Here is a 27,188-nt window from a genome sequence, read left to right as displayed (position 1 = left end):
ACAGTTATTTTTGTCTCATCTATTTGGAAGCAACAGAGCTTCCAGCAGGGTGCTATGGCAGTGTAAAAACAATTTTAGTCTATTAAAAGAAAGCATCTGGGAAAATTTGTTGCTGTTGCCACCATCAGGTATAGCTCTGCTCTTTTTGCTTTCCATTCAGGCAAGCCTCCACTATTTCTGCCTTCACAACAAGTTATAAAAAGACTGAGGGAACATGAGGAATATAAAAGTTCTGTTACAATTTCCTCTTATAGTCACATACATTCACATCTCTTTCTGGTGTGGATACCTGCCTGATGCCATCCATTCAGTCAGGTACCTTTCATCCCAGAATGGAAACTGGGCATCCAGAGGACTGTCTCTCTGTCAAAGGAAAAAAGGGAGAAAAAAGGGAGAAAGAAAAGGAAGAGGAAACAAACCCAAAGTAAATGAAATGTCCTTTCAGCCAATTTTTGAAAGGTTATTAATGATCAGCTATTAATTTTCCATCATTCCAGGTAGTCCCCATTGCTTCAAGTGCACCAGGCTGGGGAGTGCTCCACAGCAGTAGCCAGCAAATGTGAGCACAGGCAGCATGAGCACCATGCAGAGCCAGAGGGGGATTTCCTGGGGGGTGAGGATGTTCAAAGGTAAGGCGAGATGCTGCGTCTCACATGAAAGGGAGGGATCTTCAGCAGCCATGGCTGTTTGACAGGTCAGTGCAGGCTGTTCCTCTGGGACATCAGACCTCGTTACTCTTTTCTGATTGGTCTCGCTTACCCCACTGATCCCATCTGTCAAAAGCAACACAGAGTCTGTTTTGATCCTTTCTCTTCCACCACAGGGAGACCTCCAGAGATCCCTCATCCAGGTGGATTTTGGAGATGGCATCGCTGTGTCATATGCCAACCTCAGCTCTACAGAGGATGGGATCAAGCACATCTACCAGAATGTGGGCATATTCCGGGTGACGGTGCTGGTGGAAAACAGCCTGGGCTCTGACAGCGCTGTTCTCTACCTGCATGTAACATGTATGTATCTTCATACCCCCTGTTAGCTGCTGGTTTTCTTATAGAATTGTTACTTGGAGCTAGAGATGGTGTTTGGAAATTGGCAGCTGGGTCCAGAGTGGTGGGAAATGATGAGTGCTCACCTGTCCTCCAGACAGACTGCTGATTCCAGACTGAGAGGAAACATTGATTCATTAAGGTTGGAAAAGACCTCTAAGATTATTGAGTCTAATCAATAACTTTTGCTTTTTTAATCATGTTTTACCTCTAGTTTTGGATAGTCTAATTTGGGACACCTCAAAGGACTGTCCAGCCCTTTCTGAAATGCACTTTCATTATCAAGCTTACACTTCCAAAACAACAAAGACACCCAGGGATCTTTAATGACTTTTAAAAGCTTTGAATTTTACCTTGTGCATGTTTTGTTCTCTAATGAAACACACCCACCTCTGGGATGGAAACCAGTGCTTTTCAGTGTTTCTGTTGTCATAGGAACCAAAATCTTTGTATTAAATAGTACTGCCAAAAAAAAATTATCCTCATGTTGCTTTTCTGCTATTCTTTTTAACCTTTTCATACTTCATATGTGTCTGATTTACAACTGAAATGTATCCCAAGTTCTTGGAACATTGTATCCTTTCGTATTTATTCCTGCACATGGTAATGAACTCAAAGGGTCAATCTATTTATCAAAATTTTGTAACATTCCTAACAGATTTTATTTGGGGCCATAATTTTCTTTATATAGTGGGTTTTTTTGTTTGTTATTTATGTTTTCACTGTGTGCGTCTGTGCCAGATTAACTGAGAAAAAAGGAAATTCCAAAACCTGAAGTTATGTTTACAGAAATATTATTTACCATCTACCAAACTTACTCCACGTATTGTGTAGATGATTTGGCACATTCCCTACACCTCACCTCTAGTGTTGGGGTTAGTTCATGCAGCATGAAAGCAGCTACCTTTTCACAGTAGGAGAGCAGCTCTTTAATGGAGAACCATTGTGTCAACAGATGGGGACAGTGGGAGGCAGGAGAGTGGGAGATGGGATTTTTATGAAGGAGAACTAGAGCAGGAGCAAATATCCACCTGAAGGTCCCCCTTCAAAAACACCTTTGGTTGGCAGGTGTCCACCCTTCACTCACTCATAGTGTCTTTATGGTCTGCAGCTGCTCTAAATCATTCTCTTGAGATACTGAAGGCATAGGAACTATTTTGATTGTTTAAGCTGTACAAGAAATAAACAATATTTATATTTGTTTGTGTAACTTAGCAGCTGATAGTGTACATTTCTGTATTTTACATAGATAATGTCAGCGCAGGATTTAAACACTGAGTGATCATGCAGCCAGGCCCAGATTATGTGTGCCAGACTCCCTGGAGAAGTGGCAGCTTTAAGGGATATGTCTCACCTTTCTCTACATGACAGGAATTAGGGACTGAAAAACAGGTTACAAATGAGCATGGTGCCATTCAGACTAGCAAGAGACTTGCTGAGGACAGGGATGTACAGTAGATCCAGCCCCTCCAGAGTCTAACAGCCTGATCCACAAAAGCTTCTAAATCCTATTTGAAAGCTTGCATTGTCACTCAGCCCTCTGCTGAATATTCTTCTTGGGTGTTTGAACTTGGTCTTTGGGGAGTTTTGAAAAAATACCTGTCCTTAAAATAGACATACATGCTGTATTGTAAGATCCACGAACAAGCAATGTGCAGCCTGAACATCCAGAGTTTTAGGAAGGGCTACAAACTGGCTGATCCCTGGGTACAGGGTTAATACATGAGTGTCTGCAGCCAGGTCTGGGCCTTCCAGCACCTTCCCTACCTGTGGCCAGCACTCTTCCTGCTGGAAAAACCTGAAGGCACTGAACCTTGGTGCTTGTGGTCTCAAAGATAAAAGTAAAGCCTTCGTCCCATGCTCTCCTCATCCTGGTGCAGCCAGTGCACAGGAGCAGTGCCTTTCCTGCTTGCTCCAGGGATCCAGAAATGCAGGTTACTGTGAGGCAGGAGCATTTTGAATTGGATGGACAGTAGAAACTGTTGTACGTAAACTGCTCAAGCCAACAGCCTGTCTCTTAGCTGTCATGTCAAAATTTTCTCTTGGAAAGTTAGTTATGGATTTGCCTTGATGCTTCAGAACAACATCACCTGTGCAAGTGAGCCTTTTGAGAAGTTTCTGCCTTTCAGTTTTCTGGAGCTTGTACAGTACTTTTTCGCTAGAACAGATGAAGGCCATAGCCTCCATAGCCCTGCATGAAGCTCAGAAATTAATGTTCTTGAATCCTCTTCAAGCTTACCTGGGAGAAAGAGTCTCCTACCAGGAGGGCCTATCCAGAGTGAGCTATCCCCACCTGCTGGCCAGATACTAGCTCAGCTTTTCAGCCTCCTTGCCCCAGCTGTGCTGGAAAATGCTCAGGCAGAATTGGGTTGCTTGAGCCATTCTTTCATATCCCTTCCTAGCCATTGTGTAGGGAAGGTCCAAGGAGGTGCTGGGCACTCTCTGCCATGCAGGATCATCTGAGATCTGTTCAGAGCAGTGATGCAGTAATGTTGGAGAGGATCAGACTCTTCATGGCTTCATCATTACAGTTGTCACTGCATTTAGCTGGGGAAATTGCTGTTTTTCAGGTCTTAGGGTCTTGCTGAAAACAGGAACAGCATGGTGATGGAAATGGATCTGAGAAGGAGGATGCCATTAAAATCACAAGGGTGAAATTGTGGCATCTCATGAATTTCCAAGAGTGTTGACTTTTGCTTATAAAAGGCAAAACAAGCCATGGTCTCATGTATAGCAGCCTTTAGTTAATCTGATCATGGATAACTCTTAATTGGGCTGCTTCAGCTTAAGCAGTGTCTGTGTCTACAACCCAGGGAAAGATGCATTTCAGTCATAAATCAGGAACACTGGTCCTTATTCTGGCATTGTTTTTTCAGTCTGACTTGGGAGATTTTTTTTCCTCACTCTGCCTATTGTGTTATACAGGATGCTTTCTCCAGAGTATGGTTTTCATTTAGGCTGAAAATCAAGGTTTAAGTGGTGATTCATGCATGGGGTATATCCTGAAAGATCCTCCCTGGAAATACATCTAGCAATGCATCTCATCTCCATATGAACAATGCAAGGCTGTGCTTCTTATCACTGGGAGCTCACAGACAGAGAATGTGTAGATGTGGCCTTAATTTTTTTAAAGAACCCATGTCCTCATGGGACCTGAGGTGTCTTTATTTTTCCTTCCCTGTCACTCAGGACAATGGCTTTGTTCTCTTAGTGAACAGTCAGAACACATTTTAAAAATAATCTATAGAACAAGATGTAACAACAAAGGCCCATCTGTTTCCAGAAGATGGGAAATGTGTAACCCTGGGCATAATGTCACTTGTCGAATGAATTATGTTCTGTTTATACTGAAGAAAGAAAAGAGTTTATTGATGAAAAGGCGGGAGTATAAGGTAACAATAAAATGCAGGCACTCAGTGAATAGCTGCCTTCAGAAGGAGTTTCTGCTGAAGTTCACCAAATCATAGCAGCTTTCCAGCAAAGATGCTTCACATCTGCTGAAGCCCTTTGTCCTGCACCTTCTTATGTCTACCCAGTGAAGGCCACACTAACACAACAGGGCTCTATCTCTATTGTAAAAGTCATATAAGCTCCCAGTTTTATGACATTCATGCTGTAGAGAGTACCAGGTTTTTCAGCTCCAGGTACAGGGGTGGATCCTGTTCTCTGAGGAACAGATTTAAGCCTTCCTCTCTAGAGGAAAACAAAGCCAAAACATTCTGCCATGTCCATTAGTGATTTGGGGACGACTTTTCTTCCCTAAACCAATGGATATCCCACCTAGGTTGACTTTTCAAATGGAGAGAGGACTCACCTGTTGATTCTGTTTCTGCAGGCCCCTTGGAACATGTTCACTTATCTCTGCCCTTTGTCACCACGAAGAACAAGGAGATCAATGCCACAGCAGTGCTGTGGCCAAGCCAAGTGGGAACACTCACTTATGTCTGGTGGTTTGGGAACAACACAGAGGTTTGTATTCCTGATGGACTGAGGCCAAAATAACCCTGGAGGAGCTCTCTGACAGCAGGGGGAGAGAGAGAGAGGGATCTAGCAATGCTTCTATGTAGTCACATATGCAAGAAAATTATAAATCAAATACCAAGATATTAATGGGCCTTGGAGGTAACGACATGAAAATGTAAGTAGTGCTTTGTGTTTGTGGCTGTGACTTAGCTGCAGGCTTAATTGCTATTTCATGCAAGCTGTCAATAGCTTTCTTCCTTAATTCCATCCAAGGTGAACATAGTTAACCAAAATCTGGAAGAGTTTCCACTGTTTCTCTTCACCCTCCTTTCTTCAGTAACAAGAAGAAAAAAGAAAGTAGGGCTTTGGAAGTTTTTTTTAAGGAAACAACCTTTCAAGCTGAAGCTGTTTTTATATCTGCAACTGACCTATGCTGAGCCCAAGCACCCTATGCTAAACCACATGTGCAAAAGGACCTTATTATCATGTGCTACAGGTGGATGAAATTGTTCCCACCACACCTCCCTGCCCCAGGGCTCTGCTCAGATATGAGAGTATCATCATCACGTTCTGCTGCCTCTGTGCTTGCAGTCTTGGTAAATCTGCACAGACATTAGAACTGTTACTTCACATATAATTGTGGCTAAAGTATCCAGAAACCCTAATTAGTTTCTGAGGGGAGAGGTGGTAATGGATTTTGTAGAGCCAAGAGGGACCTTCATAATCACACATTGTTCTCTTCTTGTAATGCAGATTGTAGAGTTTGATCAGTACCTTCTGCTTTATTTAACTTTGTGTGACCAGGGCATGACCTGACTTCTTGTTGTTGTTGTTTTGCATTAATAATTCTCCTCAGATGATGGAAGATGCACTGCTTGTCCTTCTGACCATCTCCTTCAACTATTTCCCCACAGCTAATTATTCTGAGCTTTGAATTCATGCACTGTGTTTGTAGTCTGAATTTATCTAGTCTGGGATTCAAGCTGTTGGATCTTGTTATGCCTTTTTGTGTAGATTAAAGAACTCTCTGTTCTATCAGCAATCTTCTCCCCTTAGAGATACTTGCAGGCTGTGATTGTCACCTTTTAACCTTCTCTCTGATCTCCTAAGCTCCTAAGTGATCAGGGTTGGTCTAATTCTGTTCTCATTGAAGTGTGAGTTTTACTATAGACTACAATGGCAACAGTTTGACTTAATACCGGGTGCTTTGAAGATCTCATCCAGAGTTCATTAACAAGTGCAAAGAGAAGTTAAGGCAGATCTGCTGGAGGACACAACTCATTGATGAACTTGTTCACAGCTGAAGGGATCTCTGTCCTCTCAAGCATCAGCAATTAACAAAAACAATGTGTCTCTATCTAAGAATAACATGGAACAGCAAATGTGAAATCTTAATTTGGCTGGTTTTGTGACAGTCCCCTTGAGTCACCTTAAATAAAGCACTTAGAGTAGATTTAGGAAAGGAGGGTGCTACCTGAGCAGTGAGTGTTGCAGGATCTGGGCCCCTCTGGGGAGTGAGCAAAGGTGGGCATTTTAACACAGGATCCAGAAAAACCAACGTGCCAAGTGGAAAGGAAGCACTGGAATCTTACCTAGCTCCTGTGGAAATTATAGGTACCTTACTCTGAGCTTCATGAGGGCATCCCTGCCTGGGATTTGTGTGCCCTCCCTAGGAAATGAGCTGCCATGTCACAGGGCCCCTCCTGAGTCTGAAATTTCCAGTCTGGTACTAACTCCTCAAACCATCCCAATAGGCTAGAGAGCCAAACTCATTTTTGCTTTTCCTTTCCAGCCAAATTAACTGATTTTTTCCTTTTATGATGTATTTGCAGCCACTGATCACATTGGAAGGGAGCATCACATTCACATTTTCTGTGGAAGGGATGAATACCATCACTGTTCAGGTCTCAGCAGGAAACACCATTCTTCAGGACACAAAGACTATTGCAGTGTATGGTGAGTTCTTCCCCTTTTATTTCACACAGGATTCTCCATAGTCAACATTTAGAGAGCCAGGATAGCTGGCAGCAACAAGAGGTCTTTATTCCAGAATGCTTTGAGTGAGATTGTAAATTGAATTCCAGTGTTACCAGTCCAGTGTAGTATCTCTTAAGGGCCACTGACTGACGTTAGTGCAGACTGACATGATTGCAGAACATTGATCTCCTTCCCAGAGCCCTCTGCATGTGCTCCATCACTCTTTGATCGTCCTACATGATTGTCAAAATGTTAGTTTATTTTGTAAGCTGTTTTTCCCCCTTTTTGGCCAGCAGAGGCCTCTTAACTCACACAAAAGCTGCTCAGCTTGAAAGATAAATCAATGCTGTGTGCTGCAGTTCTGCACAGAAATCTGCACTGATTTGACATTGTTCTCATGTGTCAGAAGTACTTAGGGCACACAAATACCATAGAGTGTAGATGGAGCCTAAAACCCACTGGGGATCCCAGTTTTAGCTGATAGTGATTAATATGAGCAGCTCTGTTAACAGCAACAGAGATAAGGTACATTTTCCAAGGCTTGTCCTCTCCCCATATTTATCCCTGTTCCCTTCAAATTGGGATCTCTAAGGTTTGGGCACATTTGTGAGAGTCCAGTCACAGCTTCCTACACAGGGTGTGCCTGCTCCAGAAGTCAAATTGAAGGTAACATTTAATTTACATTCCCAGCACAGCTCCCTTTGCAGTGCTATTCATCCACTCAAGTGAGGACTGATCACTTTTCCCCTTCCAAGGCACTCAAGTGATGAATCTCCCAGATTCTCCACATCTCTCACTGAGTCTCTCAGGTGAACTGCTGGATTTCCTCACAGTCTGTGCACCATCTGCAAATTGATTAAGCAAAACATGAGTTGCACCAGGTTTTACAAGGTTCTGCTCCTTCATTTGGCACTAAGGCATTTCAGACTGTACTCACCACTCTGCCATTGTATCTGCAGAGAAATTTCAGTCCCTGAGGTTGTCATTCTCTCCAAACCTTGATGACTACAACCCAGATATCCCAGAGTGGAGAAGGGACATCAGCAGAGTAGTCAAGAGAGCTCTGGTGGAGGTAAGCTCTGTGCATAGCCTGTTTTACAAGGGTAAAACAGGCTATGGTTCCTGATTTGTCCCTTCATTAGGTCTGGATTAGCTGTTATCTTAAGATGTCTCTTTGTTTCCATCACCCAGAAATGGAGAATTGACAGTATTTGAGGCCAACATCCTAAATTCTAGACAGATGAAATAATTCCATCCTGTGACAATCTGGTGCCCGGAGTCAGCTTTCAGTGTAAAGCAACACTGTTCTAATGGAATTGCAAATATTCTGTAGAAAACTTGTGAAACCGAGAATTAAACAATTTTTGCTACACAGAAGAACACCACAGCAAGTACTTTAAGTCCTTCATAAAGCATGAGTCTCACAGGGCAGGATTGGATGCTGGTTTTCTCTGAAGTTCCTTCTTTAACCATGGAACACAATGTCACAAAAATATTCCAGTCTAGCTGAAGATTTGCATTTGAAATTGAGGATGTAAGAAGAGTTAGAAGAGATAGCTGGGGTTTCTCAGCTCAGTAGAAAAATAGTGCAAGGAATTGTTTGAAATAGTGTTTCTGTTTTTTTTTTTTTTAATAAAAATTCTCAGATTTTGAAAGGACAAAAGGCTTGTTGATGTCAGTAGCAAGCTTAAGTGTTATTTTTGGCATCATCTGTGCAAAAACTCTACAAAAACTGTACTAATCAGGTGCACAAAACTGTCTGGATTGTTTCTGAGATTTTTTTCTGAAATTTTGTTAAAAGACATGAGGAAAGGGAAAAAAAGAGCATTTTTCTGGAGCTTTATCTTCTGACATATTTATGTCTGTATCAAGTATTCAAGGATTCATTTGTCTTCAGGATGAATTTTCAGAATATAAAACATCTCAATAAAGTAAAACCAAATCATAAAAAAAGAAGAATTGTAAAACCACAGTACCAAGGCTGCATTCCAAAAGCAGAGCAGTGAAAACACAGAGTCTTTTTGTTATTTGATTGAAAAAATAAAAATTGATAGCTAATTATCCATCTTTATATAGCTAAATGATTCATCTTAAACCAGCCTTTGTGAGAAGTTCCTGTAAAAATTAAAGATAAACCCAGTAGATTTCTACAGCAATTAAGTAAAAGGTATAAAAATGAGTCAAATAACTAAATAATTCAATAGGAAATTATTGCTGTGCTATAGAATTTTTATGAACTTCTATTAAAGTATTATATTCTTATTACAGAATACTATCCGACCAGGATAAAATTCTGCCTACAAAATTATAGTTCTGTACTAAAATCTGATCTTCACTCTGAGTAGGGATAATTTCATATTATCATAAAATATCCTATTTCTTGTTTTGATCGTAATTATTTGCTTGCGTCATTGATTTTCTGATTACTGTCTCCCACTTCTGAAAAAAAAAAAAATTGTTCCCAGCCTCTGAAAATAAAGGCAATACTATGTCTTTCTTGACACCTTAAAGCAACCTGTTAGGCAAGCACAAATAATGTAAGCCCTGGCTTCACAGAATACTTGTAAAGAATGTAAGAAACCTTTCTATATTTATAAGGGTTTTTCCTGAATCCACTTTACAAAACAAAGCAAAATAAAAAAAAGGGAGCAAAGACAGATGCTTTTCCTTGGTGTGTGGTGGAGGGGACTCCACAGGGTTTTCCCCACACTGTCAGCAGTCACACTCGGGTTATCCACAGGACAGGCTCAGAAAATGGTGATTTATGATCAGTTTTGCTGATCCTTTGTCCTGCATCCACCATTTCCACCAATGAGCAACTCCTCCATGTCTTTGCTCCTGGAGTACCATGGAGAAGAATTCCTGAGATTTAGGTCCAGTTAATGTCTGAGAGGCTTCCAAGTCCTTACTGCAAGGGAATCTCTGTGGTGCCTCTGTGATCTGTCCTTGTATCTGAAGGCACCTTTTTTCCACCACTTTAAAAGTGACTGACTAAATTCAGCACTTGAAAACTTCAGGTTAAATCAAAACCTTGAGATTTAAGTGCCTTTGGTGGATAATTCACAACAGAAAGGCAATGGAGGAAGATTCACCAAATTATGTTTCTCCTTTCTTTGGCTAACAAAACTTCCCAAGGGCCAAAGTAGATCCTTTTCTGGATAATAACTCAGCAATCTGATTGTGTAGCATCAGCTGAAACATGAGATTGGAGATGACCCTAGTAGTAGTACCTTTAGGGTACTTTTTTCTGAATTTTGTCTAATGTGTCAAAATTAGGGATATTAAAGTCCTAACTTAAAAATTTCAGCCAACAAGATGTACAAGATACACCATACATGGTGAAAGTACTGTGATGCTTTAATGAAGAGGCTCTCAGCATTCAGTGCCATCCACACTGCTGCTGTCTCCATTATTTCTCTGTATCAGGCTACAGGTATTTCCAGCAAGCACATTCTGGTTGCAGTGCTCCCTGGCCTGCCCACGTCTGCTGAACTCTTCATTTTACCATATCAAGATGCCACAGGAGAAAAAAAAAGAACAGCAGCAAACCTAGAGCAGGTATTGTGTCCATTACTTGGAAAAGTGTGTGTTTATGCACTTCTGTGTTTGTGTATGTATATGAGATATATATCTCTGTATCAATATGGGATTTGTGTATGGTCAAAACTGACAATTACAGTAGGAATGCAGCTGATTCATTGGGGTGCATGTTACATTCTCTTTAGGATTTTTTTTATGTTTCTGTTTTTTGTGGGGGGTTGGTTGGTTGTTTTGGATGGGTTTTTTGTTTGGTTTTTTTTTTTTTTCCTCCAGCATTGGAAACAGGCTTTGGAGCTGTCTTTAGGAGTTTAGATTCCCATTTATGCTCCCTTAGAAGTCCTGTTTGCTACATGGAAGCAGGAAGAAAGAAGGAAGGATTTAGGGGATGACTTCTGCCAGCAGGAACTGTGGAGCAAAGTTTATGACACTGTCAAGAGTTCAGAAAGCACTGGAGGACAGAGCTGGGTGGTAAACCTGGGCAGTTCATTAGTTTAAGGCACTGGGATGGGATTGGACAATCTGCCTGCCTTCTTCATGGTGCTGGAAGTGTGGCTGAGCCACTGTGGATTGTTTTCTCTGTGAACAGCTGAAATAGGTTATGATGACTGAAGGACTCTGTCTCTCTGCAGACCCAGAAGGTCCTGCCAACCAGATGGGCCTAGCAGGATTGTAATTAAAAGATAAAACACGGTACTGGGCAAAAATCCTGAAATGACATAGAATTATAGAGTTGTTAAGGTTGGAAAACATCTCTAATGCCATCGAGTTCAATTGATAACCTAACACTGCCATGTGCACCACTGAATTGTGTTCTCTTGTTCCATAGCTCCTTTGCTGTCTCTCAGCTTATTAGTTCAGATTCCAGGGGCAAAGATAACTTTGGCCCTGAGGGAAGCTCCACTGTAGCTCTGCCTTCCATACTCCATGTCCATGGCTCAAGCCATGTTAACTTAGCTGTGAGCCTCACACCTCCAGGTCCCTCCTATTCTGAAGCTTTCCCTCACTCAGCATTTCTAGCTGTCATCCCTTCTTTTGACAAATGACATTCTTAAATTTTCACCACCCATGTAATAAACATAAAATAATGGAGATTTACTGCTCTGCAAAATCTTTCCTTCCTTTTCTCCTTCATTTCCCCTTCTCCTCACTTCCTTCATAACTTGGCAAGGAGGCCAGTCCATAAACTTTCAAATTTACATCTGACCCAGCTCCCTTCAGGCATTCAGCAGCTTCTCTTTCTCCCTCTTTTTATGCCTCTCTTCTTCTCTCTTGTAAAAACAGAGTCTTTGTGACTGTGGAGAAAGGAAGTCCTGGCAGTGCTCTCATGGCCCTTTTTATGGACAGGAAGAAATGTCAGTTTCAGTGTAACTCCATCAAGATCTCTGGCATCCTGCAGGGTCCAAATGGTAATCTTTGGGGAAGAGAGATGCTGTTTGCCATTTGCAGCCAGCTCTTTTCTCTGAAAAAACCCAGGATGGTCAGAATGTTTTTCTTTCTGGACTGTGGGTGCTGCATTCCTCTCCCTAGTAACTCTAGTAGAAAAAGGTGGGGTTTTCTGTGAGAAATGCCCAAGGGCCACAAAGGGAGTCTCTGCCCTCTGCTCTGAAGCATATTCTGATACTGCTCCTGTTTTGTTATCTGTTTTGCCTGTGATCCTTCTCTATGTCCTGCCCAAAGTGTCTCAGAGCTCATTCCACAGCCTCTCCCTGTGCTTGAAGTTGCTGGGATGAGTATTGGGAGCAGATGTTTTTGATGGCTACAGCTTAAGAAGCCTAAGTTGCTTCTGAGGTACTTCTAATGCATTTGCTCTTTTCTGATAGGAACAGAAGTCTGTTTTGTAGTCATGGGCAAGGAATAAGCTATTCAAAGGCACGCTTGCCAGTTTGCAGGTGCAGACCCAAAGGAGTCACAGTTCTGAATTATGTTTTCTAATTTAGAAGAGAAACTTCCAAGTGTGCAGGGAATAAAATGGGAATAGTTTACACAAGTACTGCAATGGAAAAAGGTTCCTTAAATAAGCACTTCATTACAGAGGTTCCTTTCTTCATCACCTGAGCTAGATGACTGCTCTGCCATGGGTAACCATGAGGGGTGTATGTGGTTTCATGGACTTTCACATTGACCAGTAATTCTCATTCATATTTAATAACCATGGGAGGCTTACATTTTGCTGTTTCCCCTTGAGGTGGATTAAGCTGTTCTGTTTTTATCTAATACATACTTATTTGGCTTTGTAAACATACTTTTAGGTCCCTCTGTCCAGCCACTCATCTCTAGGTACATAATTCGCATTGATTTCAGAGGCACTTAGATGTCCACTATGCCATAACAGTCTAGGTCTTGGTTTCCCATTTATCAAAGTCAATAACACTCCTTTGTGCCACTCACGTTTTATGAGTCTGAACACAGTAGGCCAGTAGTAGTGGGACTGCAGTAGTGTCTCACTTGACAAACGTGCATTTCCATGCAGTTTTCCATGAGGGCAGTGCATTTATGTCTCATCTGTCTTTGAGACTATGGTTAGATGGTAAATATAATTTTCTTCCTCACTTGATGCACCACTTTCATACAATTGTCCCATATTATTTTTTTATGTATCCACAATTATTGTCATATCTGTTTGCTTTTAGAAATGTGAACTCTGCATTCCTAATATTTTCCATTGGAGACTAAAGTACCTTTAAAAAGTTTGACTGCTGTTGACAGCCAAAAAAATCTGCTGCATGTGAGTCTGGGGAAGTTTCTCAATGTGCACCATAGGACAACTCCACCTAATACATAAATACAAAAAAAGTGCTTGATCCACTCTGCTTTCTGTGCAAAGTCATTCTTCACAGTTTCCTAAAAATCAAAAAGCCTTTTCATCCTGCAGAATCCCAAAACACATTTGCAAAATCTTGTATTTATGACAGGAATGTTGTGTCCTTTTTTTTCCCCCTTCTTTTTCTTTTAATTGAGTAATTTGATTGCTCTGCTTCACTTAACAGTAGATGAGGGCAGACTACCACCCTGCTTAAAAATGTAGAAATAATTGGCAGTTGTCAAACACTGTTCTTTGATTTGCATGCTATCACTGCAACAACACTGAAATATCCCAAATCTTGCAAAAACAGCCACCCAGAATTGCCACTTGGGCTGGAATGCAGGTGTCACACCATCGTCATGGATGGGCTTGGTGAATTTGATGATTACAAAATTCAGATCTGCTAAATCTGAAATAAACACAAATTTCTTCAGTGAAGGGCAAATCTCTAATAGTAACATTTCAATGAATTATTTTTAGCACAAATACAGTTCAAAATGAATTTTCAGTAGGAAAATATTGTAATCAACTTCAGTGGAGGGCAGTTGTGATTACTCTTTATTTCAGTGTATGGTTTTACTCACTAGAAGGATTCTGAGGAGTTACCTTTTATTTATGCATTTCACAAATTATCTTCTTTCCATGTTGTTTCCTAGTGGGGGCTTTTTCTCAAACATAAAAACTGCATTTTATTTTAGTAAAATGAAATGTAAGCAGAAGGTGCATGATAATTCTGAAGTGATGTTTTCATATCAAGAAAAAGTTTCAGTGTTATCCTGAATTTCTCTTTACTTCTCCATTTGGATGCTTTTCACTGACCTATTCAAAATTACTGTAAAAGGATGCAAAACAGGGCTAGGAGCAAATAGTTAATGACATTTGAAACCATTAATCTTTTCTCTGAGAAGAGCTCTCAGCAATATAGCACGATGGAGACTTTGGCAAATGGTAACATCAGCTGGTTGGTAGCCAACTGTACTCAATATGTTGCAGCTGTGGCCAGTATCTGTAGCCAGCCAAAGAGATGGGAAGTGACATGGATGACTGATTATCAAATGGACAGTGATGAACTGCAGAGATTAAATACCTCTTGTGAATTTTAAACATTGAGAGTGGCATTCAGGAAGGCTGTAAGGATATACCTCTTGGGATTCTTTCCTTAAAGCAGATTTAGTTTTGCATCTGCTTCTTTGCAGCTGATGGAGCTTCTATCTTATTTTAGAGTTTGGGGTTTTCTTTTCCCACCCTCCTAAGCTTTAGTGTTTCAGTGTACTTGCTTTCAGTGCTTTTCTTTCCTCTAATGTATTTCAGGTGTGCCAATCACCAAAATACTTTTAGCAACAAGATCATGACAGTGAGCACCTTCAAATCTTACAGAAAATTGTGCCAATCAGTCCTGAAAATTAAATTCCATGTAGATATTTATATATGTGGTAAATCATCTAATAGAAGAGATTTTTTTCAACATCTGTGCCTTTAATTGAAGATCAAGTCTTCCACTGGTACTTAGGGGAGATTGGACCAGTATTAAGAAGTAAAGGCAGATGAGGAGAGGATGGAATAATGTGAACCAAAAGACCTTGTACCAGGGGCTTTTTTTCTTCAGCCAGCTTTTTTGTGTGCTGTAGGAGAGGCTGTGTAAATCTCTTGTCTTAATACCTTTGAGTTAACTCCTGCCACGTGACTACCAGCCCTCTCTCCCTCATCTTTTGCTCAGTGTACAGAGCAGCCCTTGATTTTCAAGGCTGTTTCTAGTTGCCTTTGTTCATCAAAAGTGGATCCTGGCTTTTATGTCCAGGTCTCTGGGTTCATATCTGCTGTTCCGTTCTTGTCCCAGAGTAACCACAGGAATATCCTCTGCCTCATGCTCTCACAGTGTCCCTGGATACTCCCAGCAGCTTGAATTTAGCATCTTCCATTAAAGATCTGCAGAAATTCCTGCTGGAGCCAGGAAGTCAGTGCCTGTGCTCTTTTCAGTGCTAAGGCAAACAAGCTTTAGAGGCCCCATGTGAAGTGTCCAAGGTTATCCAGGGCAAGTGGCACAGTTTAAAGTAATCCACATTGGCCCTGACTCCCACTTCACTTTCCCAATGTTGGTTCAAGTTTCTTCCTACTAAATCAATGTGCCTAATTCTTTCCTTAGTTGTTTATTGATTTGCTCAATGAATTGAATAGAAGTGTAGCACTCATTAGTTGAGATCTTTACACAGTATCTATAAAATTATCAAGATTCTTAGCCAGTGCATACTGGCACAGTTGAATCACATTCAATTAGTCTAAAATAATTTACACCAGGGGTTTCAAAAGTCAATAAAGGTATGGGAAAATGCCCTTCTCAGTGATAATTCTGCTTCTTGGTTCACATAGTTCTTTTAGAGTCCTAAATCTGACAAAATGCTAAGAACAGCCAAATTAATTTTTGTTTTGTTCCATTTTTAAATTGGAATCTCTTTTTTTTTTTTCATTCACAAATTGTCTGTTATTATTATTCATTATGTGTCCTTTGATGAAAAATGATACATGAAGAATAGTTCCTATTACTGAATTATTTTTGCACATCATGCTTAATTCTGCAAATGAAGCAGATAAAGTCAATGAGGCTCAGTTAAGGACCAAAACTAATTTTGAAAGCTAATTATTTTCACAAGAGAGACTCTTGAAGACTATAAATTAAGTGGTTGCTATTCTAAGAAGTTTTGTCTTCAGCTAAGTTAGTTGCATCTCCGGGAGGGAGAGATGAAGAGGGGGAGGCCTGAGGCCAACCTGTTCCCCTGATGAAGGTCTGGCTGTTCAACTGGAGTTGCATTGCTATTTTTGAAACAGGTCACAGTACTTTGATCTTTCCTTTTCTGCTTTTTAAACCAAAATGCATCCATGGTATCTCTTTGAGTGCAGAAATAAAGGGAAGCACAAACCCCAAAATGTTCACCATTGAAACCTTTTTATTACCTCTACAACTGAGATCAGTCTTTGTGTGGAAATTTAATTCAGAGACACTGTATTAATACTGCAAGCAAGTCAGAACCATTCCTAGATTAAAGTCTGATAACTGAGCTAGAAATAGGCTTCAAGGCAGAGTCTGTTCTGGAATCTCAAAGCAAATGTCCTGACTGACCTCTCAGTGCACCCTTGGGACCATGTGAGGACCACAAACATTGCCAGGTCCAGCTTTGAAGGGCAGTGTCCAATTCCAGTGTAAACTTTGGCCCTTGAGGTTTATGCAAGCTGCTCACTGACCTCAAATACTGCCTTTTTTTAGGCCATTATGTATGGTTTCTATTTCACATCATTTTTAGGAGTACAGAAATGCATTTTCACTCTGTATGTCTGTTTTGAAGAGAATCTTGTTTTCTACATAAAGAAAAATGAAAATATTGTACCAAACAAGCAAACATTTTAAAAACACATCTGAAAGCATCTGTTCTTCCCTCAGACGTGTGTGTCAGGAATCTCCAGAGTTGCCTGAGGAAGACTGATGTCTGATTCTCACTAGAATTCCTGGAACTTTTGAAGATCTTAGGCTGCTACTCACTTTTTTCACTTGTTCAGATTCCATAAAGACCAAGGCAAAGAAAAAAAAAAAAAAAAAAGCTGTACACAAAAAGCCACTGGGAGAACATGTAATTAATCGTGCCGAGGAAATATGCTTTATACTCTGCACAGAATGAACAGTGTTGCTGCCAGTTTTGACACTTTGTGTGTAGTCCTGGAACAGTTACTGCTGTTTCAAGCCTCTGCTGAGACACTGATGGTCTCAGGCAAAAATTATTTTAGTCTGAGATGAATTTGTACAGGATGTTATACAATGAAGTCCTCATTCATAATCAAGTAAGAAAGCAATACAGTAATAATAAATTTCAGCTGTGACTCTTTCTTTCTGTCTTTCTTCCTTTTCCTTGCTGCTTTACCCTTCCTGTTTTTCCTTTCCCTTGGCCCTCCACAGAGGAATACCTGTTGAGTTTTCTCTCACACATCAGCCACAGCACCTCTCAGCTGCAGTTTTGCCTCTTCACTCAGTGCCCCGGAGCCCGCCGGGAGGCCAGGGGAGATCTCACAGTCCCTACAGTCACCAGTGCCCAACCAAATCTCTTGTACTTTCTCATGCTGACTATCTCCAGATTCTCCCATTCTTCCATTTTTTGCACAGATCCTTGAGGAAGCCATTCTCCAGTGCCACACACATTTGCTAGCTGCAGACTCAGTTACATTTCACAGTAAGCCTCTGCTGTATATAAGGCATCATGTATGGTTTTTACCTCTGCTCTTTCCCTGCCATTTTGTGCAGGTATCACAATGTGTTGAAGAGGAATGACACACAATGTGGTTGTCTCCTTTCTTTAGATTACTGACTTGTATTTGCCTTTTTTTTTTCCTCCCAGAGGCTCAGCTGCCCCGGCAGCATCAGGATCTCAGAGCAGAAAGGAAAATTCCTGTTAGGTTTTATGTAGAACTGGATACAGCCAGGATGATACTTTCCCCATTAGTTCCATGAACCATTAAGGTACCTGGCTTACACCATATCAATCTGCATCTGTTGCTCTAGTTTTAGAGATGAAAAACTTTCTATAGTTGCCAATCTTGGTTATTAATATGCTCAAATCCTTAAAGAGGGCTATAATTTGCTTCCCAGGCATTCTTCATGTACTGCACATCTTTGTGTCACCATCCCTGCTGCTCTGAGCTCAACAGATGGCTCTTTGAATGCAGGTGGTATTTTTTTCTTGCTATTGGAAGAAATATATTTATTGCTCATTCTGGCACCCATGAAATAAATTGTAACTTTAAAGAGATATATTTAAAAATATAAATAAATGCCTGTAAGAGTTATTGCCAAATTGATATTGGACCAAAGGCACATATTCAAGTGATCAGCAGCCAGAAATGAAGTGTATGAGCCAAGAGTATTGAAAGAACCATTAAGAATGTTAAAAAAATAAAAGAAGCATATAAATCTCATACTGTGATGAATGATAGCCAAGGAACATCTAATCATATCTGGGTAGAATTTACTGAAATAGCTCAACCAGGCAAAAATGAAGAACATGAAAAAGATGGTGTAAAAATTATTGGAATGTTCTTTTTTCTGACAATTTTTCATTAATCTTCAAGAAGGAATAAGGATTTATTTAAAACAAATTGAATTAAGTGATGAGCACTAGAATATGATTCCACTTGATCCTGGTATGGTTATAAAAACACATTCTCATCAACTGCTTATTATGGGTTATGGGGGATGTTGTGTTTCCAGTTTTCCAACCACCTCTCCCTCAATAAGCCAACCTGGAGAACTGTAACTGTTCAATTGGAAAATTGATCTCTGCTGTAAGAAAATGTGAAATACATGAAATGTCAGACAAATGAACATACAAAAGACGCACAACAAACTGTCAACACCATGTCTGTAAGCTTCCATTCCTTGATTAATCTATCTGGATTTTATGTTTTTAATGGCAACATGCCTGAGACTTCTTGATGTAATGAAGCGTGGTGTGGAAAAAGTTGATCTGTGCATATTGGGACAAACTGATTTAAAAAAAGGCATGTTTGCCTACAGATTGGACCACAGTTTGGCTCCTTTACTGTACAAATACAGATTTCATGGGGTCTTATTTCAGCAAATGCTCATCTTTTCTGTTGTGTCCTTAAAGGAGGAATAATCTGCTTCATTTCTGCTAGGGCTCTGTTGATGTCACCAGTTATGGAAAGATAATCTGGTGATCTGAAAGCTCTGTGGAATATCTCCCCTGTGAAAGAGAGTGGGTTATGAATGCAACCCAGAAGAAGAGATGGAACATGCATTTTGTTTAAGCCACATTCTGTAGTCAGTAAACACTTGCAGATTCAAGCTGGTTCTGGTACATATTTTAGGATTAGGGAGCAGCTGTCTTAAATCTCAGAGCTGAATGAAATGAAATTTGCTTTTAGAACTTGAAAATTAACTGCCAGCTGTGGCAAGGATCTAAACCATTCATTTTTATTCAGGTATATCACATGTTATGAACATCCTCTAAGAGCATGGAACTGGCCACTCAACAAGCAAGCAGTTATTTATTAGGAGCAATAGTTCATTAACAACTGAAAAGTTCCTTTTCCCTTGAAACAGTGAATGAGTTCACTGATGTGATGCTGGTCCTGTGGCCACTTTCACATGAGGGTAGAATGTTCCTTTGGGGCCCAATTCCCTTTTGCTGCTGGGCTGCTCTCACAGAGATGTGACTGGACACCTTGCTGCTCAGCCAGTGCTGACCATACACAAACCACTCTGTCCAAAATCCTTCCTTGTGCTCGGAAAGTCTGCAAAATCTGTGCTTTGCCAGCAGAAACAAATTAACAAATGCCTGTTTGTTTGTTGTCTTTTTTCCTTCCCAGATTTCAGAAACACTGATCCAGAAACTGAACCAAAACCTGGTCCATTTTGAGCTGAAGCCGGGAGTTCGAATCCTTGTCCATGCTGCCCATTTAACAGCAGGTGAGTATCCTCTCTCTGTGTGTGCCTTCTGTGTTCCTCTATAGCACAGCAAGCAATATATCAATGGTAGTAGTGTGCTATCAGCTGTATTTTAAACATTCCTTATTTTTATATCACTATAACAACACAGTATATGAGCAGACATTAAAATGTCTTCTCTACCTCACCTTTCTATATCATGCTAAAAAGATATAGTGGCTTCTGCATTTACAGCTAATCCTTTTGTTTTCCTAGGTGCAAGAATTTACTGGTTTTTTGGAAACATGGTATAAGTATCAGCAGAAGTGTGTATTTCTTGGTATCTCTGAAATATTCAATAGCTAAGCAGCACCATGGCATTTTCAGCCTGGGTCCCACAGTGCAAAGGTTACCTGCTAGCCTTGAATATGTTCAGATATTCTACAGTCAGTAAACTAAAAGCAACTAAACGCTGCTCAAAAGTTGTTCAGCAGTATGAATGACTAGAATGAATATAGATATGCACAAAAATAAAATCAGGTAGTTTGGGCCTTAACTAATCCTATTTCAAAATAAGTCATCTCCAAAGTCCTGATATTTAATTACATATGTCACTGTCTATTCTGCATGCTAAAACCTCATTTCACAGCACAGGTCCTACTTAATAAGAGATGGACACCCCAATCCACACTCATAGGAGTTCATTTTCCTCAGGTACTGCTGATAGTTCTGATCAGTTGGTAGCAGCTTCTTTGGATAACTTGCAAACTTAAACCCTCAGTTCATTTGTACCAGCAAACTGCTCTCCAAAACATTTTTGTGGTATAAATGGATTTTCCCAACCAGCTGTCAGTCCACGTGCTGCCTTGTAAGCAGTAAGAAAAGAGAGACTATTAAGAAAGGTTGTAATGTGACTGCATTTAAATTCTCCCAAAAGAAAGGCCTGGGGTTTCCAATATTTCATTTTTCCTAAGCAGAGCTTTCTAATATCTGTCCTGAGAATACTGGTGTATGTTTCTGCTTTCCAATAGCTGTGGAGCAGATGGCCAGATGCTTATTTTTAGACAAGTTAGAACCAAAAGCATATAATGTCAGCTTCAAAAATGGAGGTACATTCAATTGTTCATTATTTTTACAAAAAATGCATGTTTTTATTTGTATTTACACACAGACACTAGGAAGGAGTACTTTTTGTCCATAACAGATGCAAACACTATTTTCTTCTGTAAGGCAAGCTTTGTTGTACTCTCTCAAAGCCACTGGTGAGTGATTGCTGTAACTGGACTCACAATGTCCTATAGGAACCCTGTAGGATTTTGTCTCTTGCAGAAACAGGATTCAGTAAGAATGCAAAATGAGCTTGGATGGCCAAACTATGTATTAAAAACCCAGAGAACATCCACTATGAGGTCTTTGAGGGATTATGTCTCCTTAACAAGCTGCAGAGGTCATGTTCTCCATCTAAGCAAAAGGCCCAATTTCATGACACCAAAACTTGTGAATAGTTCAAAATTTGACACAGAGCCATGAGAGACTACTTCTCTGCTGAAAGCTATTGTTTTGGTTGTTAGAAAATAAGAAGAACTGGCCTTTGTAAATCCAAGCTTTTATAAAAAATTAAATAAAATGAACCAGGGAAACCTGGAACAGCACAAGAAGCAGCCCTTGGAAAACTCAGTCCTAGGGGATGCATGTGCCCAAAGGTGCTGCTCTGGGCTATGTTATCCCTTCTTTCCCAGCCTTTTCACTGATTTTGTGTTGGACTCTGGTAGCTATGGGCTGAACCACAAAGCTCAATGTGTTTTTGGAAGGGTACACACAGATATCTGTGTACACCTACATTTATGATGCATGCCTAGGTGCACATTTATGTTCCCCTCTGTGTGTGCCTGCCGATGCACAGCAGCATTTTCTGCAGCAGAGGACCTGCAGGGAGCAAAAGTGCAGGTATCTAAAGTAGCTTGGAGTGGACATTCAAGCAGAGCCTGTAGAAATGAGTCTCTGTCTGTGTGTGTGTCTTGTGTGTGAGTGAGTGCATTCCCTGGAGCACAGAAGAATGACAAGTATTGGCCTCAGCACATTCCAGACTTCTTTCTTCTTTGTTCAGACCACACTGGAGGAAGGATTAATTTATGGCAATTATAGACAACAGATTGTGATTCATTCATCATGTTCATTCCTTCTTCTCATGAGATAAGAAAACAAACCAATGTCCCCAACCCAAAAGACAACAACTTCAACTCTAAGGCAGAGGAAAACATGCCAATATTCCTCACAAAGCAGTTAAATAGCTGTTTATTACTAGGCTCTCAGTGCAGCATTAGAGAGGAACATTGAGTGATGCTGAATCTGAATAGGCTGGAGAGCCACTTTGTCATCCCACAGAGCTGCAGAGACCCACAAAACACAGATGGAGAGGGGACAGAGTGGAGATGTGTGAGGAATTCATAATAATGGATCCTTTCGTTCTGGATTCTGCTAGATGTAGGAAGAGGAAGATTTTTCACTTCTCTTTGTAAATTTTGGATTTATCAGTCTGGGTGTGAAGCTGAAAATACATGTGCATGTGATGTGTGTGCCTTTGCTTGTGTGAGCCTGTTTCCTTGTGTCTTCTGGCTGTGGTTTAGGAGGGGTCTGTTCAGTGCATGTGAAGAGGTGCAAGAGGGGGAGGATGTGTTTGGCAGCAGTTCAAGTTGAGTTTGACTGCCTTGCAGAGGAGGGCACTACCTGGCCATGTTCTGTGTGTGGATGTGTTTGCTCCTTGTTGGGGCACAGCTGGAGCTCTGTGTCTGCAGGAACAACTGACTCCTCTGCTCCTCCATGTGAAACTGCTTGGAGGCTCACTGCCTTCCTGTATATGTGTGTGAGAGTGATGGAAGCTCTGTTTAATACCATTCACTTTGTATTTCTGGGAAATCCATGTTTCTGGATGGGTTGGGTGTCCTTGTTTTGGGAGGGGTTGTGGCAAGATGGTAAGCAGAATTCTGAGGAGAAATACAGAGAGGCTCTTTAATTAAGATTGGTTTTGATGTGTTCTGGGTTTTTTTCTTGAATCTGAAAGAAAGTCCTCTAAAGGGAAAGCTGTGGAACTTCACATCAAGGGGTATGTTGAGCACCACATGTGATCTGAACTTGGGTTTCCTCCCAGGTGGATTAAAAAGGGAGAGAAACCCAGGAGATGTGCAGACCTGCTACAAGTGCAGTAAGAGGGGAGAATGAACTGTATTTCTGGAGGGAGCAGCTTTCACTTCAGGCTGAGGTGGATCTAACCTTCTCCTCTCTTGCAGCTCCCCTGGTGGACCTCACTCCCAGTCACAGTGGCTCAGCCATGCTGATGCTCCTCTCTGTTGTTTTTGTGGGACTAGCTGTGTTCATCATCTACAAGTTCAAAAGGTATGACCTTCCCTGAGCCACTTCCTTCTCTCCCTTGCTGCCTTTCACTGATGTGTTTGGGGTTTGTTTGCTGGGCTTTCTTTTTCTGAGAGAGTTGGTTTTGGGTTTGTAAAAGCTGATACAACATCATCTGCCAGAGTACCACACAATGATGGTTTCTGTTAATGTTTTAGGAAGATTCCTGGCCTTAATATATATGCACAGATGCAGAATGAAAAAGATCAAGAGATGGTCAGTCCAGTCAGTCAGAGGGAAAACATACCTAATGTCCCTCAAAGGGAGCTGATGAGCCCTGAGCAACTAGTAGATGAGAAGTTGGAAGCCCACCCCATAGGTAAATAACTTGCAGCATCCTGCAGCTGGTCAGACTCCGACTTATAATTGGCTAACCTTTTTCTCAGCCTCCCCTCTTCCCATATTCCTGCACAATCCTCCTCCCGTTCTCTTCTGCTGCAACATTAGTTTTGCTACAGGAAACCTTCTAACTCTTCCCTCTCCCTCACTGCCATGTGATGAAAGGGAGGGGAACAACTTCAGGCTTTTCCTCTCTCCTAGTTGCTCTACGTAGATCCCCTCCCCTTCTCAAAAAAATCCTGCTGGCAATGTAATTTATTTTGCTGGGGCTGATATAGTTGTGGGGCTAAGCCCCATAGCCAGAAGAACTGATGAAGCTCACCTGGACCATGGAGGTGAGCAGGTGATTCGGTAAGTAATATCTAAAAGCTAAATATCTGCTGATGTTTTGACTGCTGGGATCTTTGTGCTGTGCCAGACCCTGTTGCCAGCAGCAATGTTAGTCTGGCTGATTCCCAAATAAACTGAGTAAAACCTGGGATCTCAGTATTGGACAGCTGGGTTTATCCTCAGGCTGACTTCTCCCACAGGCCTGTGTGTTTGATTATTTCCAAAAGCAGGGTTTTTTAGGACCTAAAGTGAATAGATTTGGGCAGGGCAGGCATTCGGGGATCAGTCTGTTTTCTGTTACCCTGGCCATAGTAGAAGAACTGGGACAGAGCAGGGAAGTTTCAGTCTGGAGAGATGTTCTGCTAAAGCCAGGACTGCTTAGGCAATACTCAGCTTCATTCATGAGGTGACAGTTCTGCAGGTCCAGACTGGAGGTACCCCTGCAAATAAGGACATGCATTTATTTTAGAGGAATTAAAGAGAAAAGGCTGCCCAAAGATGTTGTGAACTGTCCTTCTCTGGAGATACTCAGAACTCTCCTGGACATGATCCTGTGCAACCTGCTCTGGGTGAAATTGTTTTAACAGGGGGGTTGGACTAGATGTTCTCCAGAGGTCCCTTCCAACCCCAACTGTTTTGTGATTCTGCAGCTTAGGCAGGAGTGAAGCACAGGTGCAGCTGAGATTCCTTATTTGCACAGTGTCATCAGCCTAAACAAACCTTAGATCTCACCTGAGGATGTTCCTAAAATCTACTGGAGTGTTTGCTAAAGCAGGCTTGCAGTCATGGCTGCTGCAGAGAGGGAACAAGGAAAAGGACAATTACAGGGAGAGTGTGATGTGCTAAAATTGCACCCTGTGAAATAACCTGGGAGGAAAAAGGAGAAAGGCTCTGATGAAACTGATGTCTAAGCTGGAAGCTCCACTGCAGTCAATGCTGATCTCTCCTAACCTGTTCATTAGGGAGATTGTTTTTAGCTATTAAAAGCTTTTAAGCTATTCATCAGCAGAACCTGGACAGCCCTGCTTAGCAGAACACAGGATGGAGTGAGGAGACCAACCTTCCCATGTGGTATTCCCCATACAGAGCAACCTCAGGCCACAGTCCAGAGCCCAAGGAAAGGAAATGCAACCAAGGTAGTCTGGACAGAGGACTTCCAAAAAGCCTGTGGATCACCAAGAGATTTCAAGCCAAGACCCAGAGCGGTGGGTCCTAAACTTTAACAATTTTTTTTTATGTTTGGTTTTCTTGTTCTTGTTGTTTTTTCACCCCTAGAAACCTCCAAGGCAAAATTGCTGTAAGATGCTAAGAGAGAAACACCCAGTTTCCAGTCAGGAACTCTCTTTCTGGAATTGGGTGAGCTTTGGGCTTTGAGCTTACCCTTTCTAAAAGAACACAGTGGTGGTGGTTCATGTTTTCACAGGTGCAAACTGCAGTTTCAGACTGAAATGGCAAGGGTCTGTCACTGCTAGCTTTGTGCAAGGTACCTTCAAAACGGCTCTTGCTGGTGATGGAAACTTAAACCCTAGAAGGCTCCAGGATAAGAGAAATGAAAAGTAAATTTTAGGGGGAGGTTTTCATTTGGTGCATCTATAGCATTTTTGTCTTTCTATAACAGACAGAATTTTATATATTTTTCAGCTGTGCTACTGAACACTGCATTACACCAGAAACTGGCCCTTTACAACTCCTTGGTTTGCACCTGTGACTGCACGATCAGTTAAATGTGTGAGATACACAGACTCAATTATGTATCAAAAGGAATCAGTCCAACAAACTTCCAAAGAGTGTTTTTCCATCCTGTCAGTGAGATGAATGAGAAAACTGAATCAGAGCTCATTGACAAAATGAGGAGGTCTGGACCTAGATGTGAACAGAATAGAAAGTGCAAAGGTACTCTCCTATACAACCACCTCATCTGTTTCTGGAAATCAGCAATTTCTTTTTTAATGAGTTTTCTTTCTTTTGGGAAAACAAAGCAAGACTGTAATTGGGTGTTTCTCTTTTGTATGCTTGTTCAGAAACCATTTTTTTTCCATCACCTTTGACTAACATTCAGGGATCCTGCCTTGGAGGAATCAGAATTAATGTCCCTGCATCATTTAATTTTCTCTCCAAACTCTGGCAACAAAACCTCACTTTCCTATTTTCTGGATGAGTGTGGTTTAGACACTTCTTTTGCAAATGCAAAGGTTAAGGTTATTTATGAAATCTCCAACACCTTTTCATTGCAAATGAGTTACACATTTCCTCTGAGGACCTCCACCCCTCCTTCCCTCCACCCCTGTGCTCCTGCTTTTCCCTCTACCGTGGGTGAATCATCTTCATTAGCAAAAGAACAGGACATCATCTTCAGTGTTTGAATGACAAGAAAATATTTCTGGAAAGAATGTGTCAGTCTGGAATAGCTGAATCCCAAAGGCAATCAAGGTGATACCTGCAAGCGCCTTCCTTGACTAAATATGCATGTTATTTACTGACTTTTATTTTGTTCTTTGCCACAGGAAGTATTTCCACAACTGCTGAGTCCCAGAGCACAAAAGAAATCCCTACCTATGTAAATGGTTGAATTGAGGACACCAACATCTGTATCTAAAAAAATGAGGAGATCTCACTGCATTTGGACTTTTTAATTCTTCAGATGACAAAGGGTTTTTAGCTTTAAGCCTGTGCATGTGGACATTATACTGAGACCATAGTGGAACTGCATTGTACAGGTGTTCAATTTTAGTGGGGGGTGGGGGGAGAGGAATTGGTACCACTATTCACCCCTGCGGCCCTTCCCCTCACCCTTTCACTCTAGTTTTTCTGATCTGTCTCTAATTTGTAGAAAATTCATAACGATATAGGCCAAGAATATGCATGGGGGGGGTCTTTTCTTTAGGGAGAGGGGTGGGCTGGGATGTGTGGGGAGAAGGGCTGGGGCAGTGGGAGGTGGGAGGGAGTGTTTAGGGTTCTTGGCTTTAGGTTTAACTGCTCCTTTAGCACTTTGGGCTGCGGGAGGGGTAACTGCTCCAGCAGACTTCCGTAGGACACACAGACACACAAAAATCACACTGGAGTTTTAAGGCACTGAAAATATTCTTGGTCAGTCTGGTTCATCTCTCGGTTTGGACTCTGCCCTTCGTTCCTCTAGCTGCAGCTGCTGCCCGTGCCCCGCTCTGCGAGGAGGCTGAGTGTGAGTGTGAGTGATGCCAATGCGAGGCCAGGCTGCCTCTGGAAGAGCTTCCTTAGCCTGCTCACACCAGGGCAGTGCCATGGGAGGGCAATGTTCCCTCCTAACCCTGAACAGAACAGAACAAGCATGCATTACAGGCAGGAGGTTATTGCCAGCAAGAACTCACTGTACTTTGTG

General features: G+C 41.4%; 1 protein-coding gene across 3 annotated transcripts in view; it reads left to right on the top strand.

Moving 5' to 3' along the window:
* Positions 1-26,974, top strand: part of SORCS1 (sortilin related VPS10 domain containing receptor 1) — a 257,781-nt gene extending 230,807 nt beyond the window's left edge. The window contains exons 19-28 of one of the 3 annotated variants that reach the window (XM_074545190.1): positions 824-1,010; positions 4,882-5,015; positions 6,842-6,965; positions 7,946-8,058; positions 10,413-10,544; positions 19,699-19,798; positions 23,044-23,149; positions 23,323-23,483; positions 24,920-25,038; positions 26,338-26,974. In XM_074545190.1, the coding sequence (XP_074401291.1) occupies positions 824-1,010; positions 4,882-5,015; positions 6,842-6,965; positions 7,946-8,058; positions 10,413-10,544; positions 19,699-19,798; positions 23,044-23,149; positions 23,323-23,483; positions 24,920-25,038; positions 26,338-26,394 (1,233 nt within the window). In that variant the 3' untranslated portion in view covers positions 26,395-26,974. The remainder of the gene's footprint in view (positions 1-823; positions 1,011-4,881; positions 5,016-6,841; positions 6,966-7,945; positions 8,059-10,412; positions 10,545-19,698; positions 19,799-23,043; positions 23,150-23,322; positions 23,484-24,919; positions 25,039-26,337) is intronic. The other 2 variants (XM_074545192.1, XM_074545191.1) reach the window with 2 other exon arrangements.
* Positions 26,975-27,188: the final 214 nt, after the last annotated feature.

This window comes from Zonotrichia albicollis, chromosome 7 (genome assembly GCF_047830755.1).
Source record: "Zonotrichia albicollis isolate bZonAlb1 chromosome 7, bZonAlb1.hap1, whole genome shotgun sequence".
Classification (NCBI taxonomy): Eukaryota; Metazoa; Chordata; class Aves; order Passeriformes; family Passerellidae; genus Zonotrichia; species Zonotrichia albicollis.
The sequence above is the reverse complement of the archived record's forward strand: the minus strand, read 5'-3'. Positions and strand labels throughout refer to the sequence as shown.